This window comes from Eurytemora carolleeae, unplaced genomic scaffold (assembly GCF_000591075.1).
Source record: "Eurytemora carolleeae unplaced genomic scaffold, Eaff_2.0 scaffold1497, whole genome shotgun sequence".
NCBI lineage: Eukaryota > Metazoa > Arthropoda > Copepoda > Calanoida > Temoridae > Eurytemora > Eurytemora carolleeae.
The window spans coordinates 1-16,263 of NW_019397391.1; the positions used below are offsets into that span (position 1 = coordinate 1).

Below are 16,263 nucleotides of genomic sequence, written 5' to 3' on the forward strand. Positions count from 1 at the left end.
GTGGCCGCAGCGCCAGGCCCCCCAGCCTGTCCTAGCCGCAGCGCTCGGCCCCCTAGCCTGTCTTACCGCGGCGCTCGGCTCCCTAGCCTGTCCTAGCCGCAGCGCTTGGTTCCCTTGTCTATCCTAGCCGCAGCGCACGGTCCAGAAATTGTTTTACCTTGACCCAACCCTAACTTATAAAAAATAAATAATAATTTTGCTGAAAAATAAGTGGTAATATACTAAATTGATAGGAAGGGGGGTGGGGTCCAAATATCGTTCTCTAGGACAGACCCCACCAATTTGTGAACAGCTCTGAGTCAAAAAATAGTTTTTAAACTCCCAGTATAGGATTTTTGAACTTCTAATGTTGAGACTTTTAATGGGTATAATTTCCTAGCGAACGATTTTGGAACCCTCCCACCCACCTATCCTATCGATTTTCTACATGGTTCTCATATGTAATACATGGATATAGTTGATGGTGTGGCCGCAGCGCCCGGCCCCCTAGCTTGTCCTAGCCGCGGTGCTCGGCCCCGTAGCCTGTCCTAGCCGCAGCGCTCGGACCAGAAATTGTCCTAACCTAACCTGTCCGAGCCGGGGTCAGGTAAAAATTTGATAGGAGGGGGGATGTGTCCAAAAATACCAAGTATCCTTCCTAACCCTGAAATAATGCTTATGCGTACAAAAATTATTAAGGGGGGGGGGGAATCTAAAATCATATATTTGGACTGACGCAAGTATTTTATAAGTAGATTATAAGAAAAATATCCACTATAAATAAAAATATACAAATAGGGAGGAGAGCAAAATGCAGATGTACCTAGCAACCACCCTGTGGTTACAGTCCTACCATATCCTGTCAAACCATATTTTCCATAAACTCAAATCTACTATTTTTTCTTTACTGAAGTAAATAATGAGGTTATTCCTTGTTTTTGCACTTTGCATTAGAAATCTATGATATTCAGCTTGTGATAGAAAAGCTTTTTACCTCAATTTTTTATTTTTCAGATACTCTTGTAAAGCGCATAAAATGGCGGTAGGCGGTAGGCAACGGACACTCCTGGGTTTTCTAGATGAATACATGGATGAGGATCTGGCCGATTTTACAACCAGCAAAATCGGCGGCCGACCCGACCTGTGTTGTGCTGGAAGCTTGTCCCCAGCTTGTGATGTATGCGGGTCAACTCAACCTTTAATCACTCAGATCTATGCTCCGCTAACAAACTCAGGAACTTATCGAAATACAATAAATTGCTAAAATGTAAGGACTTGAGGTTTGATGATCATTGCACTTTTTTTTACTGGCAAATGATGAAGCGTAAAAGTCCTAAAGTTTGAATAACAATTTGTACAAATAAATCTCAAAAATAAAAGTGCTGAGAGATTTATGAATATTTAATTATGGAAATGTTGTCAGTTAACCCACAACGACTCCTTGTTTTATTTATGACATTTTAAAGTGTATGGTGTGTCAATTCTCAAATCTTAAGATCTACTGACGAATTGACAAAAAAAATATTTTGAGAAATTTTAAGAGTACCATCGAACCCTTTATTTGTTCTGCTGTGTCCAGCCTGCATGTTGGAATACGCAGAAATCTTGGTCGTGTTACAGGTAATCTTCAACTCTCATTTTATCTTAAATCTTGGTCGTGTTACAGGTAATCTTCAGCTGTCATTTTATCAGAAATCTTGGTCGTGTTACAGGTAATCTTCAGCTCTCATTTTATCAGAAATCTTGGGTATGTTACAGGTAATCTTCAGCTCTCATTCTATCAGAAATTTTGGTCATTTTACAGGTAATCTTCAGCTCTCATTTTATCAGAAATCTTGGTCGTGTTACAGGTAATCTTCAGCTCTCATTTTTACCAGAAACCTTGGACATGCTACAGGTAATCTTCAGCTCTCATTTTACTAGAAATCTTGGACATGTTACAGGTAATCTGCAGCTCTCATTTTAACAAAAATCTTGGCCATGTTACAGGTGCTCTGCAGTCTGCAGCTCCTACTTTAACAGAAATCTTGGACATGTTACAGGTAATCTGCAGTCTGCAGCTCCTATTTTAACAGAAATCTTGGACATGTTACAGGTAATCTGCAGCTCTCATTTTACCAGAAATCTTGGACATGTTACAGGTAATCTGCAGCTCACATTTTACCAGAAATCTCGGCCATGTTAAAGGTGCTCTGCAGTCTGCAGCTCCTATTTTAACAGAAATCTCAAGTAATTTTACAAGTATCTTCAGCTTTGATTCATCGGAAATCTTGACCATGTTAAAGAAAATGAGCAGCTTTTATATAATTAAGTAAAGCTGCTGATTAATAAATAAACTATGTCCCAGGTCCCAGATTAAGGAGGTTGGAAAAGAGGAAAAGGGGACATCGGTAACCTCGGCACCGTTCTCCACTGACTGGTTGGAAGATGCGGAGGACTGGGGAGATGAGGATAATGGTAATGAGAAAATTAAACCAGCCTCTACTCCATCCTCTCCAGACTCCCCTCCACCTCAAGGAGCTGTAGGTGGAGTTCGAACAGGAATCCTTGGAAACATTTCTTTGAATTACAAATTTACCCTTTTTAATAAAAGTGAGAGAAAAAATATGCTACCCCCAGAATGAAATTTAACAAGAAAATATTACTTGATGGTGGTGTGACCATATAACATAGTCATAAAAACAACAAAACCCTTTTTACTTCTGTTGAACTTTAAGTTTTAATTGAAAAGTTTTATGCTTGAAATTTTGTTCTTAGATCTATGTTTCCTAGCTTTTAGCTCGTGGTTTGGATAATTTACGAGTGAAAGAAACAACCTTAGAACACCTGAGTCTTGGTAAATTGTTTCCAAAAATCACTTAAAATACGTATTAGTTGACAAAGAATAAGAACCCTTGTTTGTTTTTTAGAATTTTTATCAAGCTTTTCAATCAATCGATCAATCGATATATTACTATCAGATCAGGACAGTAGAAATCTGTTATTATTAATAAAATTATAAAATTAGTGTTTTTTAACAATTCATTGTCGTTTTTTCTTCTCTGGAATGAAATTTTTCTAAGCATGAATTTTCCGTTTCTGCTGTTTCAAGCAACCTTTGCTGTTTTTTAGAAATCCTGCGATCTCCGTTTGTCAATTTTCTATTAGAATAAATATAAATATCAATCAACATCATCGCATAATATTTAAAAGCTACCACGTTCATGGCATTATTTTTTATATAAGGTCTAATGACAATCCTTTTCAAATGACATTTAATTTAAAGAGGAAAACGGTATCGATTAAACTTTAAACCTTAACTTGATCAATAGTGTGGCAAATCTTCATTTTTCTAGCTTAAAAGGTAAACTACTATTACCACCATTGTTTCTGAAGCAAGAATGTGCAGCTCAGATTACTTTAAAGAGAACCCACTTCTTAAAATATATTATTCATTCTTGATCAGAGTACGTTTTTTAGGTTACCGATGTTAATCGGACAAGTCAATTCTTTTTAAAATTTCACGTCTTTAATAACCCTTTAATGTTACGTTTTTGTGTTTAGATGAGAGTAAGAAACCCGGAAAGGTTGAGGATGGAAATGCAAATGAGCGGATTCATCAAATTTGCAATCCGGTAATTTTCTATGTTCTTGTCCCCGTCAAAGTATTGTTACCCCCACCTGAAAAATATCCCTCCATGCATGATGTAGGAAAGGGCTTTTGTGCTCTATGATTGTAAACTTTTTGGAACAATAAAGACGCTTCCAGTTAAATTAAAATGAAATAGTTTGAAATAATAAAGGTTGAGAAGGAAGGGTTAGGTTTGTTATAATTCATGAATATGGTCTTTATTATANCCCCTCCCCTTCCAGCTCCGCCCTCCTCTCTCTTTTCTGTGTCTTAATGATCCAGTGTTGATTGATAAATGCCTAGACGAGAGGTGATGAGGCAACAGCAGAGATAGAGATGGATGATAACGATTCTTCTTGTGTTTCTGTTGATATTCCACAAATAGGTGATTTACACAGTACAATGTACACACACTTATCATATCAGAAGTTATTTTTATTACAGTTAGAGGGGTTCCAACTAAAAACGTAAAAAAAAAAATAGTTATAAACAAATAAATTATATTAATATTTTATTGTAGACACCTCACACATTCCCGGCCTATTCCAGACAAAGAACTCAGCTTCTGTCCCAACCTTAGGAGTTATAATTGACCCTAGGTACTGAAAAAAAGTTGATTGGGTTAAGCGTATTCTCTTTCTCATGATACACACCTATATATATATATACAATTAATATATAATTATTCCTAAAAAATTAGATGTTAGTTTTGAACCTACTACTGTCTTTTTAATAAGATAAACAAATTTCCCCCCATTCAGTGTGTATATTGTACGCGTACAGTGTACATATGTTGAGCATAAAATATGTTTATTGGGAATATTAAAAGATCATTCACGGGAGAACTACAAACAGTTGGGTTATTGATAACTAGTAAGTCTGGGTGGAATGTTTGGAGCTGCCTAGTCTAAAATGTTCGTTTGTAAAATAAAAATATATAAAATTTTAATTATTTTTAATATTTAGATATATCTGGGTCGGGGAGGAGGGGGAGGATAGTCCTACAGCTAGTCAACACGAGATGCAACTTATTAAACAGTTTCAGGTAGAACTAGTTAAACTTCCAGACAACCTTTCCCGCTCCAGGTAATCTTTTCTGATCCAGACATTGTTTCCTGCTCCAGACAATCTTTCCTGCTCCAGACAATCTTTTTTGCTCCAGACATTCTTTTCTGCTCCAGACAACCTTTTCTGCCCCAGATAACCTTTTCTGCCCCAGACATTCTTTTCTGCTCCAGACAATCTTTTCTGCTCCAGACATTCCTTTCTGCTCCAGACATCCTTTTCTGCCCCAGATAACCTTTTTTGCTCCAGACATTCTTTTCTGCTCCAGACAAGCTTTTTTGCTCCAGATAACCTTTTCTGCCCCAGATAGCCTTTTCTGCTCCACAGATTCTTTTCTGCTCCAGACAATCTTTTCTGCTCCAGACAATCTTTTCTGCTTCAGACATTCTTTTCTGCTCCAGACAACCTTTTCTGCTCCAGACATCCTTTTCTGCTCCAGGCAACCTTTCCTGCTCCAGACAATCTTTTCTGCTCCAGACAATCTATTCTGCTCCAGACAGCCTTTTCTGCTGCAGATAATCTTTCCTGCTCCAGACAATCTTTTCTGCTCCAGACAATCTTTTCTGCTCTAGACATTCTTTTCTGCTCCAGATAACCTTTTCTGCTCCAGACATCCTTTCCTGCTCCAGACAATCTTTTCTGCTCCAGACAACCTTTCCTGCTCCAGACAATCTTTTCTGCTCCAGACATTCTTTTCTGCTCCAGACATTCTTTTCTGCTCCAGACAACCTTTTCTGCCCCAGATAACCTTTTCTGCTCCAGACATTCTTTTCTGCTCCAGACAATCTTTTCTGCCCCAGACAACCTTTCCTGTACCATACAATCTTTTCTGCTCCAGACAATCTTTTCTGCTCCAGACAATCTTTTCTGCTCTAGACATTCTTTTCTGCTCCAGACAACCTTTTCTGCTCCAGACATCCTTTTCTGCTCCAGGCAACCTTTCCTGCTCCAGACAATCTTTTCTGCTCCAGACAATCTATTCTGCTCCAGACAGCCTTTTCTGCTTCAGATAATCTTTCCTGCTCCAGACAATCTTTTCTGCTCCAGACATTCTGTTCTGCTCTAGATAACCTTTTTGCTCCAGACAATCTTTTCTGCTCCAGACAACCTTTTCTGCTCCAGACAACCTTTTCTGCTCCAGACAATCTTTCCTGCTCCAGACAACCTTTTTCTCTTCCACAGATAAACACTTTTGTTTGTTCTGTTTTTTCTCCTCCCAGTCATTCTTTTTTCTGCGGACATTTAAAAAATAATTACATTGAGAGAGACCTAATTAAGTTATTTTCATATAATTTTGTTTGTTTAGATGGACGGATCTGAAGATGTAGGAGGGGGAGGAGGAGAAATTTATGAGAAAATCCTTCCGGCTCATGGGGATGAATATTCTCACAACCTTATCTCTACCATTCAGAGGAATCCAGGACAGGTATTTTGTTGTTTAATGGTGATTGTACTACAATTTTTTTGGTTTGTTGGAAAAACGTAGCTGTTTGATTTCTGAATCTTAGGCTAGAACCTGTCTGTTTAAAGAGCGTCTGTTTGGTCGGGCTGGAATCTTAAGGGTTAATTTAATTTGGACCGAGATGGAATTTAAACAATTTGAGCCGCGGTTTAAATCCGCCAAAACCCGGTTTAAATTTAGCGCCGGCTTAAATCTTGAAACATTTGATACAATTTTAAGTGGAACCAACCATATTTAAGCCGCGGCTTAAATTTAAATCGCCGCTCAAATTCTTTAAATTCGGCCACCGTTTGGTAAGAGCGAACGAAAATCTGGTGAGTGAGTAAGAATTCATCTCTGAGCTAAAAATATTTCTGGTTGGTTGGATAAGGATTTATTTTGTTAGGCCAGTAATTCTTTGGTTTATTTAACTCAAATATATCTGTTTCAATTGGTTTGAGTAGTATCATTCTGGTTAGTTCTGTAATTTATTCGGGTTAAAAGAATTGGTTGCATCTTTTAAAGGCGTAATCTAATTCTTAAGAAGTCTTAACAGTTTCCTTTGAAATCCAAAAGTAAAAAAGTAAATTTTCCAGGTGCTTAGATACAGTAGAAACAATATAGAATCAGCACTAGTGTTTCAACCACTGGATTTAATATACATCAAATCATTAAGGTAAAGATAGTAAAAATCCAACTCAATGATCCTATTTTATGGAAATGTTGTAAAGTAATCTCCAGACTTCTCTTCGATAAAATATATAAAGGAGCTCCGTGGCTTAGTGAGTAGCATCACTATTTACGGTACTATGGGCGGGGGTTCAAACCCTCGTTCCAAGATTGCAATCATGCAATCCACATTTTGCTTGCTCATAGCATTCCGAACGCGATGGAGTGACATAACATGCAAACCTGCCAGCACTCGAATTGGCTTGGGTAATGTAATAATTGAGTAGGTTCGATGAAGTATGCGGGTCTATGAGACGAGGGGAAGGACAGCCACAACAATTTCTTGTCCGAGCCACATTCTCCTCATTTTCTCGTCCGAGCCACCTCGAAATCCTTCGATTATTATGTGTCTTAAAGTTTCTATTTTGTTTAATCTGGTCACGTTAGGACACAAAATATGTATAGAATTAAGTATTGCAATAATTAAATCATGTAGGAATGTTTAAAGCCAGGAGAATGATGTCAAACTTTTTAGGTAAAACTTAAATCTCTTTGGCCTCCGTAATGACTAACCTACGCGATATAAAATAAAATAGCAAAATATTTGGCATACCTCTGCCTATCATTTTCCCTATGTAACCACCTGTATAGTTTTCACTTTTCACTATAATTAAAAAAAGAAAGTTCATGAACTTGGAATTATTTGCGGCATCTACACTAGGAATATAAAAAAATGCGCGTAAAAAAGGTCAACATTTTCAAAAACATTGAACTCGAAAACTTTAGTTCAATTGAAACTATTTTTTTTTTTTTACAAAAATTCATTTTTTCATTTATGCCCTATTGTGGCCGGCCCGAACCTTAAAAAATAGTTTTATCTTGGAGGATTAGACACTTACAGAAAAAATAATGGAAGGACGAGGATGTCGAGGTGGCTCGGACGTTAAAGTGAAAAGAATGTGGCTCGTACTAGATATTGTCGTGGTTAGCCTTCCTCCCCTCGTGGGACAGTTGTAATTAACTTCTCTGGTGCGCGAACCCCGTTCCGTTGGTGGCCTATAAAACTTCACTTATTTCCATGTCCATATATATACACTATAATGGTTCAATGGCTACAACAACATCAAATATGTAATACTAGGCTTTTAGGGCACTTGCGCCTCCTTTCTTATAAACAATTTTAGCTTTTAACTTCAAGATTATATCTTTTGAACTGAAAGGGTCCATTTTAAAGTTTCCTCTCTTTTTTCGGGAATTTCTCCGTTTAAATTGGCGCATTTAAAAAAAAAATTAATAAAGTCGAAATTGTCCGGGAAAAATCTTCAAGGTCCTTAAACCTTTCTTGAGGTTTTGGGTAGCAACTATTGAAATCTATCTTTAGACCTCTCAGTGACAATCAATCAATCAATCTTAAGAAAGAAAAGATATTTTATTAATAAAAAATAAAATAACAAATTATCAAAATAATTCTCATTTATGAAATCACTAAGATCCTTATTTTCTTAAGATAGGTTTGGAAGGCTGCATTAATGAGATATATTTGTAGATGTGAGTACTGTGGATTAGGATTGGTTTATGAACTTCAGCTTTTACCAACCTTAGTTTCAACTTTACAATCCAGGAATATAATTAATAACATGTGTTACGGTGAATATAATAAAAATAATTAGCCACCCTCCTCGCCCCTTTATTCATGTTCAAAGCTGAATTGAAGTAATTTTATCAACTTAGTTATATTGTTTGCTCAAAAATGAATTAATCTTTCTCAAAAATCAATATTTTTTCGATCAGTTTGAACTTAGCGTAGTTTGAACTGTGAATACACTTTAAAATGAATTTATAAATATATTTTAATAATCATCAACGATCAACTATTCCCTGCAATATCCTTTTTATTAACGACGGCATGGAAGTGAGAAGTCATCGTTTCTTTAACAATCTAACTTATAACTCATGATTTATATAAAGTTGATTATATAAACTGGCAGGAGTCTGGACGGAACATTAGTCGAGTTTGGAACTGTTCTTGTATTCTCCTGTTCTGGATCCTGCTGGAAAGACGGAGATAGTTTCCGTCGGGAGATCATTTTATTACAGCAGGAGAATATGTAATTACATTGCAGCAGGAGAACATATTAATTATACTGCAGCTAGGGATTGATCGTTTTCTTTGTTTTGAAAAACGATCGTTTCGTTATGAAAACGACGACAAAAAACGAAAAGTTTTTAAAAAAAATAGCTTTTATAAAGCTCTTCGTTCCGTTAACGATCGTTAACGAGGAGGGATGAAAACGACCTGAAGGGCATCATTTATTAGTTTCAAAGAAAATATCAAGAAGTTTCAGCTCCAACCTTTTACCTGTGTGTAAGACGACATTCGATAAAGTTGCACATTTTATCAATGACAATTTTTTTACTATCCTTTTTTTAAACGACCGCTTTTAAAAAGTTCGTCGTTTCGTTAACCACGACCCTTTGTTAAGGAACGTTAACATATTTATCAACGACAATTTTTTTCAAAAACGGTTGTTTATTGTTTTTTTTAAGAAAGATCGTTATTTGTTTTCTTAAAATTCAAAACGAGAAGGTCGTTTTCAAAAACGATAATTTTTCCGAAAATGTTTTTGAAAACGATACAAAAATTTTCAAAAACGATCAACAACCCTAACTGCAGCAGGAGAATATGTAATTATGCTGCAGCAGAATAATAAATAATGATAATGCTGCAGGAGAATATTTAATTTTTACTGCGGCAGTAGAATATGTGATTATACTGCAGCAGGAGAATGTGTAATCATACTGATGAGCAATACAAAAATGTTCATGTATTTTAGATGTTATAATTCAATTTGTCATGGAAATTTCTAGTCGCATCTAGACTACAGAGCTTGTAAGACCGCGCGGTTTACCATTATTCCTTTAAAATTCCTTTTTAGATAATGCTTTTTTATGCTCTTATACTGTGCTTAGGATCCGTTGGATCCACTTGGATCCGCATGATTTTGGCTTACTGGATCCAAGGGGCAAAATATCAACCAAAAACTGCAAAAAAAAACTTGTTTACTCTTTAAACCCAAAACTGAACTAATGAAAAAGAGAGATATCATAAAATTTCGAATGGTTTAACAAGTTTTGGCAAAAATATAAACGAAAAATTAAGACAAAAAATTTGAAAATTCTGCTTTGTCATAAAAAATATCAGTAAAGAAATTACCTGCACCCGGATCCGGATTCCATTTTTTTCAGTGTGGATCCAGGATCCGGATCTGCATCAAAATTAAATGTATCCTATGCACTCCTCTTGTATGTAGTACAGTTCTTAGTGTGCAGTACTGTACAATAAACATATCTTTTACTATACAGTTTCTAATACTCAGGATGCTTTACAGCTTACGGTGAACTTTACACTGTACAGTGTACACTGTTCTTTAATGTAAATGTACAGGAATATACACAAAAACACCACATACAATAAACACTTTAAGGATATTATCCAACAAATTTTGATACATTTTAGATCTTGATCAAATGAATGACTAACGAGTTTATCGTACATTTTTTATACTCCGTATTCATTATCAACTAAGAAAAGTCCTCATTTTTTGCCAATTCGTACTGGCATGCAATTGCTGTTAAACCCAGAATTATTTAAATAGGCAAGGGTTATTAAACACATTTAAGATGAAAATAATACTTATTTAAATTTTTTAGTTATATTGGTTCTGTTTTTGAACTACGAAACAGTACTGTTTCAAGGTTGATAAAAATCCTAAATCTCAGGTTTTTCAGAAAAAGAATGGGCCGGAACAATGAAAAGGTTAAGGATAAAAAGAAGGAGAGGAAGATGATGAGTGAAAGAATGAATGTCGGGTAAACTCATTTTAATAATACTCTCAGATTTGATTTTTGTTAACAAATGTTTTTTTCTTTAATTTTAAAAGAGATGAAGAAATACAGGTTACAGAACCATGGTCAAGAAAATCTACTAATTTTAGATATAGAATATTCAATTTGAATTAACAATAAGTGGTCTGCAAATCTGAAAAATTCGAGTTCATGTCCATTTTTCAAAACATTAAATGAAGCCTCATATTAGAAAGATATATACTGAGTGATTTATTTTTATGCAAGATCATTTTTATAGGTGTATACTGTATGTATATTTTCTTTAAAAAAAAATTTCCCTTGTGTAAATTGGCGAGCAATAAAGGATTTAAAAAACTTGTCTTTGGATGTTTAATATTTTAGTCTTCCCCCAGACTCTTGAGTTCAAAAGTGTAATTCTTGAAAATACATATCCCCATCATGTTTTTAATAAATAGTTAAATGACACAATTATATCTCTGTTTCTTTTTTAAGCTGGGCTAACGTGAAGAAGGCAAACTCCCAGACTGACCCTCTCGATTCTCTGCCTTCATTTAGGAAGATAAATAAAAATGGAATGAGTTTAAATCTCGAGACAGCGAGGTAAAATTTCACATGATATGGTGGCGGAATCTGGAATATGAATGATATTACTGTTAGTTTTGCATTATAGAATTATAGTAGTATAATATGAAGCAGTGAAGACCAGAAAACAGTGGAATTGTTACCATCTACTTTATGCTTGTTTGATTTTGAAATATCGCTGAGTATTTTATAATTTCTAACTGATTTATTTCTAAAATATAATAATTTAAAGAAAAAATGAAAACCATACACATTTGTGAGGTTTTTTTACTTTAGGGGTGTATATCATTAAGAATATCGAATTTCTATGGAGGGGGGATTATTTTTTAAGCAAATATTCACCCCTGTTTTAATTTAGACTAAACCTTTAATTTAAAGTTTTCCATCAACACGTCAAAACAGCACTACTGCACTCTTCTTTCTGGCAAACTATGACAGGGTTTCGATATTGATTAAAACAAGAAACATTTAGAGCTACTGAGTTAAATGAAGACACGAAGGATTGGATGTTTAAACTTCTAGAATCCAACATGAAGACTGCATATCAAAAGGTTATTGCTAAATGGGATTTAAGATGTAATTTAAATTGACCCTCCCTTTATAGAGTGCTAGTACCCTTAAAAGTTTCTTATATGAATGAGATATCTATGTTTTTCGCTTTGAAAGTTGATTATTATTATTTTTTGTTTCTCTGGATTTTCCTATCACCTATGTTTGCCCGACTTTGTTTTGGTAAAATTATTCTTAATTTTAGTTCTTCCAAAAACAACGTACCCTGAAAAATAACAGATTTTATATTTGTAAGAGCTTAGTTATATCTTGAGAAGTAGTAAAATTAGCCTTTCACATTCAGTACGTAAATATAATTTATTTCATAAAGTCTGACTGGGGTTGGAATGAAGGAAACAAGAAGGCTGAACTATTTGAAGAAGCAGCCTGGTGAGTTCTTATTTTATTCCTCACAATTTTAAAACATTCTGAGCTGAAAACTTTAGAATGGTGGATATCAGGATTAACGCTTAATCTACTCTTTTTCTTAATCTCCAGATTAAATATTGCTTGTTCTCCTCATGAACTTAATCTCCAGATTAATTAACAGAGCGGGATTAAGGATATCCCATTCTAAAGTTTTCAGCTCTGATAAACAATATCTTCAGGTTCTTGATTGCGCGGAATGATGATGGAACTCCCATTGCCTTTTCCCACTTCAGGTAAAATATTAGGATTTTTGTAGTAATGTGATAGAAGAAAAATTAATGGTAGATGATTATTAATAAGAGGAAATATATAAGGAGGCATTTTTCCTTTATTCTATGAAATCCGCTTTGCGAAACATTTGCCATGGGATTTCAAGTTTTTTCATGTCTATCTTGTGCGAGAGTCTGAATTCTGTAATTTTGAGATCTTAAAAAACTAAATAAAAGGATGAGACTTTAGAGTCGACTGGAAGATATTTTCACTTTCTGTTTTCTTATATTTTTGATTCCTTACAACGGTTGACTTTTTTCTTTCTTTGTCCAATCATTAAATAAGTCATTAAAAGACTATATCTATGGCAGAAGATTTAATTTACCCATTTAATTTTAAGAGTTTTAGGTCAACTTTACAGTCTGATCCTTCCTTTGTAGATAACCCTGAATATTCTGAATTAAAAAGTCTGTATCCAGGTTTGATATGGATTTTGATGATGATGTGCTGTACTGCTACGAGATACAACTAGAACCTGAGGTCCGAAGGAAGGGTTTAGGTCAGATAAATATTTATTCTTCACTCATAATTAAGACAGGGAATCAAAAAATAAACGATTGTATACAATAAGCAATAAATAATGATTATTTCTACAAGGTGCATTTAAAAAAATTTTATTTTTGCCCGTTCTAATATGACCCCCAAGTTTACACTCAGCAAAAAATCAGAGGTAAACAGCTTTATGTAAAAATTTAAAAAATTGTTCATAACTGATCATAAAAAACAACGAGTTAAAAATAATATTTATATTCACTTTGTTTCCAACAAATATTTTATTCATTCTCTAATAGGACTGTTAAAAGTAAAAACAATGTTAAGAATTTAAAGTTTTAAGCCGTTAGAGATTCACCACTTTTGTATTTTTGTGTTAAGGGGGGACATACATAAACGGAAAAAATACTGAGTAAATCAAAAATCCTAAATTGTTGTTAAATGAAACATATTTCAGATTTTCTTGTTGCATTTTAACCTTCGGTTAAATTAAATCATTAACTTATTAAAGGGGAAAGTTCATTTCCCCCATCAACTTCCTAATATTGAGTAATCTTTAATTAAATAATATTTTTGAATCTAAAAAGATCTTTTTCAAACCTATATTCTCAGGTCGCGTGATGATGAAAGTTCTCGAACTGATAATGATGAAGGCAGACATGATAAAGATCATGCTTACAGTATTTAAGCACAACGAGGTAAACAGAATGTTTCAACTCAATCATAATTTTTGAAAATTTCACTGTTCAGAGAATTTGGAAACAATTTATTTTTGCCAACATTTTATTAAAACCATTTAACTATCTCTTGATGTTTATTAAGATCTTTGATTTTTTATTCTTCATTGTTTTTCTCGTTTTTATTTTCTATGTTATTCTTTTCTTGATTGGTTGGGAAGACTGAACTTATCGCAATCGATCGCAGAAGAATTAATGTTAAGGCTGCTACCACCTTCTTCAAGAAAAGTTTGAAGTATGATGTGGATGAAACATGTCCGTACAATACCATCTACGAACAGTTTGATTATGAGATTTTGTCCAGGTAAGCGTTCCATCTGTTTCACATCAGAACAAACACCTACTTTACCTGATATTTATGTTACAGTGGGGGCCTGGCCAGCCCCGGTAGCCCCCCACCCTCGAAACAGTTACGCCCGAACCCCCTTTCCCCATCAAAGTTGTGAAGAATGAAAAGAAGTTTTTACAATAATTGAATAACGTATTAAACTATTATCTTGGTTCTCAGTGCTTAGGTTTTTAGACATAAATTTTCCCTTTTTCCTCTTTTTCGAAAAGGCGAGAACCTTCAGGATACAAAGAAAATTTGATTTAAAATTTATAACACGTCGTACCAAAATAATAGTTCTTTAAGTTATTTTATGAAATGTTTGAATGCATCAAAATCAAAAATCAAAAGGTTTTCAATGTTATATTCATTTAAATTGAAACAGTTCCTCTAAATACATCTTGATACGCTGATATATTATTGATTGCTTTTTAGCATTGAAATAATGAAATGTACTATAAAGTGAGCATGAGTGAATGAACAATAGTTTCATTTAAGATATTACAAAATCGTCCGAACTATACAAGTTCTTGAAATATGTAAAAATATATTTTTTTAATAATCTTGAATTTTTCTCAGGTTTAATCCTAAAAGAAAGGTGGAAGATAACTCTGAAAATATTCCTCTCAACTAGTATTCTACTCTTCTACACTAGAAACACAAACAATTCTTATGTACGAGTGCCGACCCGCACAGTATTTAACCTTGCAGGGAGTACAACATACGATTCTAATCAATAGTGACCTTGTTTTGTACTAAATCACTTAAAAACTAGTTGTAAATATCTGACTAATATCTCGATGGTTTAGAACATGTTGTTTCCCCGTAAAACAGGCATTTGCCATTATTTGTGTCTCGCATTGAAACTTTTATTTTTTTATTTTGAAATTCAAGGTTTAAGAATTCATGGATTCATCAAATTAAACTATATATTAGTTTTCTAGAGAATTTATAAATAAATAGGTAAATTAGCCCTGCTTCTTAACCCTATTCCTGCTGGGGGGGGGGGGTCAATTTGACCCCCCCCCTGTAGTTTTTTTACATAACTCAAAAAGTATTGGTCTGAGGCTGTTGAAATTTTGTCAAATTGACCCCCCCCCCCCAGCGTATCCTGGTTTTCAAGTACCCCAGCAGGGATAGGGTTAAACAATATCAATAACGCTTTCATAGTTCCTAGGAAATATATTTTTTTTTTACTTTTAAAAAGTTCTTTTATTATTTTTGGAAATCTGTAAATGCTGTCTGTAATGTTAGTAACTGTTTTAAAGTTTAAGGTATGTAAACATTTTAACCCTAAAAATGTCGAGGGAGGGGGGGGGACTGAACGGTTATTTAGAAAAGGACGAATCCTTCTGCACCTAGGAAAGGTTGCAAGAGAAGGTTGCAGATGAAGATGCCTTTGGTTTAAAAACTTCCTCTATTACAGATGACCGTTAGTCAACGATTTATTTAAATTTCTTTAATATAAGGGATGGGATGAAAAAAAGTTTAATCGAACTGACAAAAAACATTGTGAAACCTTTTTTTTAAAATTTTTAATAAGTAGGTCTGTGCAAGCATTTAAAAAAATCAACAATCACTAAGGGAGGTCAATTTTTCAATTTTTACGAAACATGTCGATATTTTTATCTGAAGTTGCGCCTCTAAGTCAAAATTACATTAAACAATAAAAAAATTTTACAATTAAATACTTATATACTCCTTTCTATTAATATTTTATATTGACAGGGTTTGCCAAAAAAAACGGGTGCCATACAAGACTTTCAGCATGAGTTTTGCTTAGGTTTTTAGAAATGGAGTCTCTTGGTCCAAGTCTAGGGTTTTTCGTTTTCTTAAAAATGTGGTATGATGATAGCAATGCAAGGCTTGATAGATTTTCGCACAAATTGCTTTAATACTAACACTGGGTTTGCAGAACTTATGTAGTTAGATTTGCTTTATTTGATGGTGAGATATACAGGGTGTCCCACGAAACATGACATTTAATAAATCGTTATTTTTAGTTAAAAAATCCTTTTGCTTCGTTATTTTTTACTTTGAAATCAATTTTAATATAACATGACTCTCATATAATGCTTTTATTGATCTTTGGTATCAAACAACTTAACAAATTATGGAAAAAGACATTCTAAACTATTCACCAACTGTCATGTTTCGTGGGACACCCTGTATCCTCTTGAGCCGATTTCAAGAGGGTGAACAGACACATCCCTAGTTGTTATATTTGTGATAAAATATATTTGTT

The 16,263-nt window shown here is 34.3% G+C and overlaps 2 protein-coding genes across 9 annotated transcripts; both read left to right on the top strand.

The window, feature by feature from the left end:
- The first annotated feature begins 974 nt into the window (after nt 1–974).
- Nucleotides 975–10,122, top strand: LOC111714047 (programmed cell death protein 2-like). Of its 5 annotated transcripts, none has more exons than XM_023489056.1 (13): nt 976–1,214; nt 1,521–1,599; nt 2,327–2,520; nt 2,759–2,815; nt 3,523–3,593; nt 3,893–3,974; nt 4,110–4,188; nt 4,556–4,634; nt 5,961–6,080; nt 6,692–6,771; nt 8,311–8,385; nt 8,753–8,918; nt 9,439–10,122. In XM_023489056.1, the coding sequence occupies exons 1-12, from the start codon at nt 1,016–1,018 to the stop codon at nt 8,874–8,876; spliced, it is 1,239 nt and encodes a 412-aa protein (XP_023344824.1). In that variant the 5' UTR covers nt 976–1,015; the 3' UTR covers nt 8,877–8,918; nt 9,439–10,122. The 5 variants fall into 5 exon arrangements, with proteins under 5 accessions (XP_023344826.1, XP_023344824.1, XP_023344825.1 ...); XM_023489057.1 differs by having other exon boundaries at nt 8,753–8,907; nt 9,432–10,122; XM_023489055.1 differs by lacking the exon at nt 9,439–10,122 and having other exon boundaries at nt 8,753–8,968.
- A 426-nt stretch (nt 10,123–10,548) lies between these two features.
- On the top strand, nt 10,549–15,221 carry LOC111714048 (N-alpha-acetyltransferase 40). Of its 4 annotated transcripts, none has more exons than XR_002767871.1 (10): nt 10,549–10,634; nt 11,124–11,231; nt 11,686–11,764; nt 12,094–12,152; nt 12,371–12,424; nt 12,881–12,960; nt 13,566–13,651; nt 13,894–13,994; nt 14,598–14,981; nt 15,142–15,221. XR_002767871.1 is itself a non-coding variant. In XM_023489060.1 (9 exons), the coding sequence occupies exons 1-9, from the start codon at nt 10,561–10,563 to the stop codon at nt 14,650–14,652; spliced, it is 696 nt and encodes a 231-aa protein (XP_023344828.1). In that variant the 5' UTR covers nt 10,549–10,560; the 3' UTR covers nt 14,653–14,990. The 4 variants fall into 4 exon arrangements, 2 of the variants coding, with proteins under 2 accessions (XP_023344828.1, XP_023344829.1); XR_002767872.1 differs by having other exon boundaries at nt 15,189–15,221; XM_023489060.1 differs by lacking the exon at nt 15,142–15,221 and having other exon boundaries at nt 14,598–14,990.
- Nucleotides 15,222–16,263: the final 1,042 nt, after the last annotated feature.

Bases quoted from the DNA above. Each gene is read 5' to 3' on its own strand.
- LOC111714047 (XM_023489056.1), top strand. From the start codon at position 1,016: ATGGCGGTAGGCGGTAGGCAACGGACACTCCTGGGTTTTCTAGATGAA. The intron at 1,215-1,520 runs GAACTTATCGAA...AGAAATTTTAAG, and splicing joins TGCTCCGCTAACAAACTCAG to AGTACCATCGAACCCTTTAT. The intron at 3,975-4,109 runs GTGATTTACACA...ATTTTATTGTAG, and splicing joins TGTTGATATTCCACAAATAG to ACACCTCACACATTCCCGGC.
- LOC111714048 (XM_023489060.1), top strand. From the start codon at position 10,561: ATGGGCCGGAACAATGAAAAGGTTAAGGATAAAAAGAAGGAGAGGAAG. The intron at 11,232-11,685 runs GTAAAATTTCAC...AGAAACATTTAG, and splicing joins TTAAATCTCGAGACAGCGAG to AGCTACTGAGTTAAATGAAG. The intron at 12,153-12,370 runs GTGAGTTCTTAT...CAATATCTTCAG, and splicing joins CTATTTGAAGAAGCAGCCTG to GTTCTTGATTGCGCGGAATG.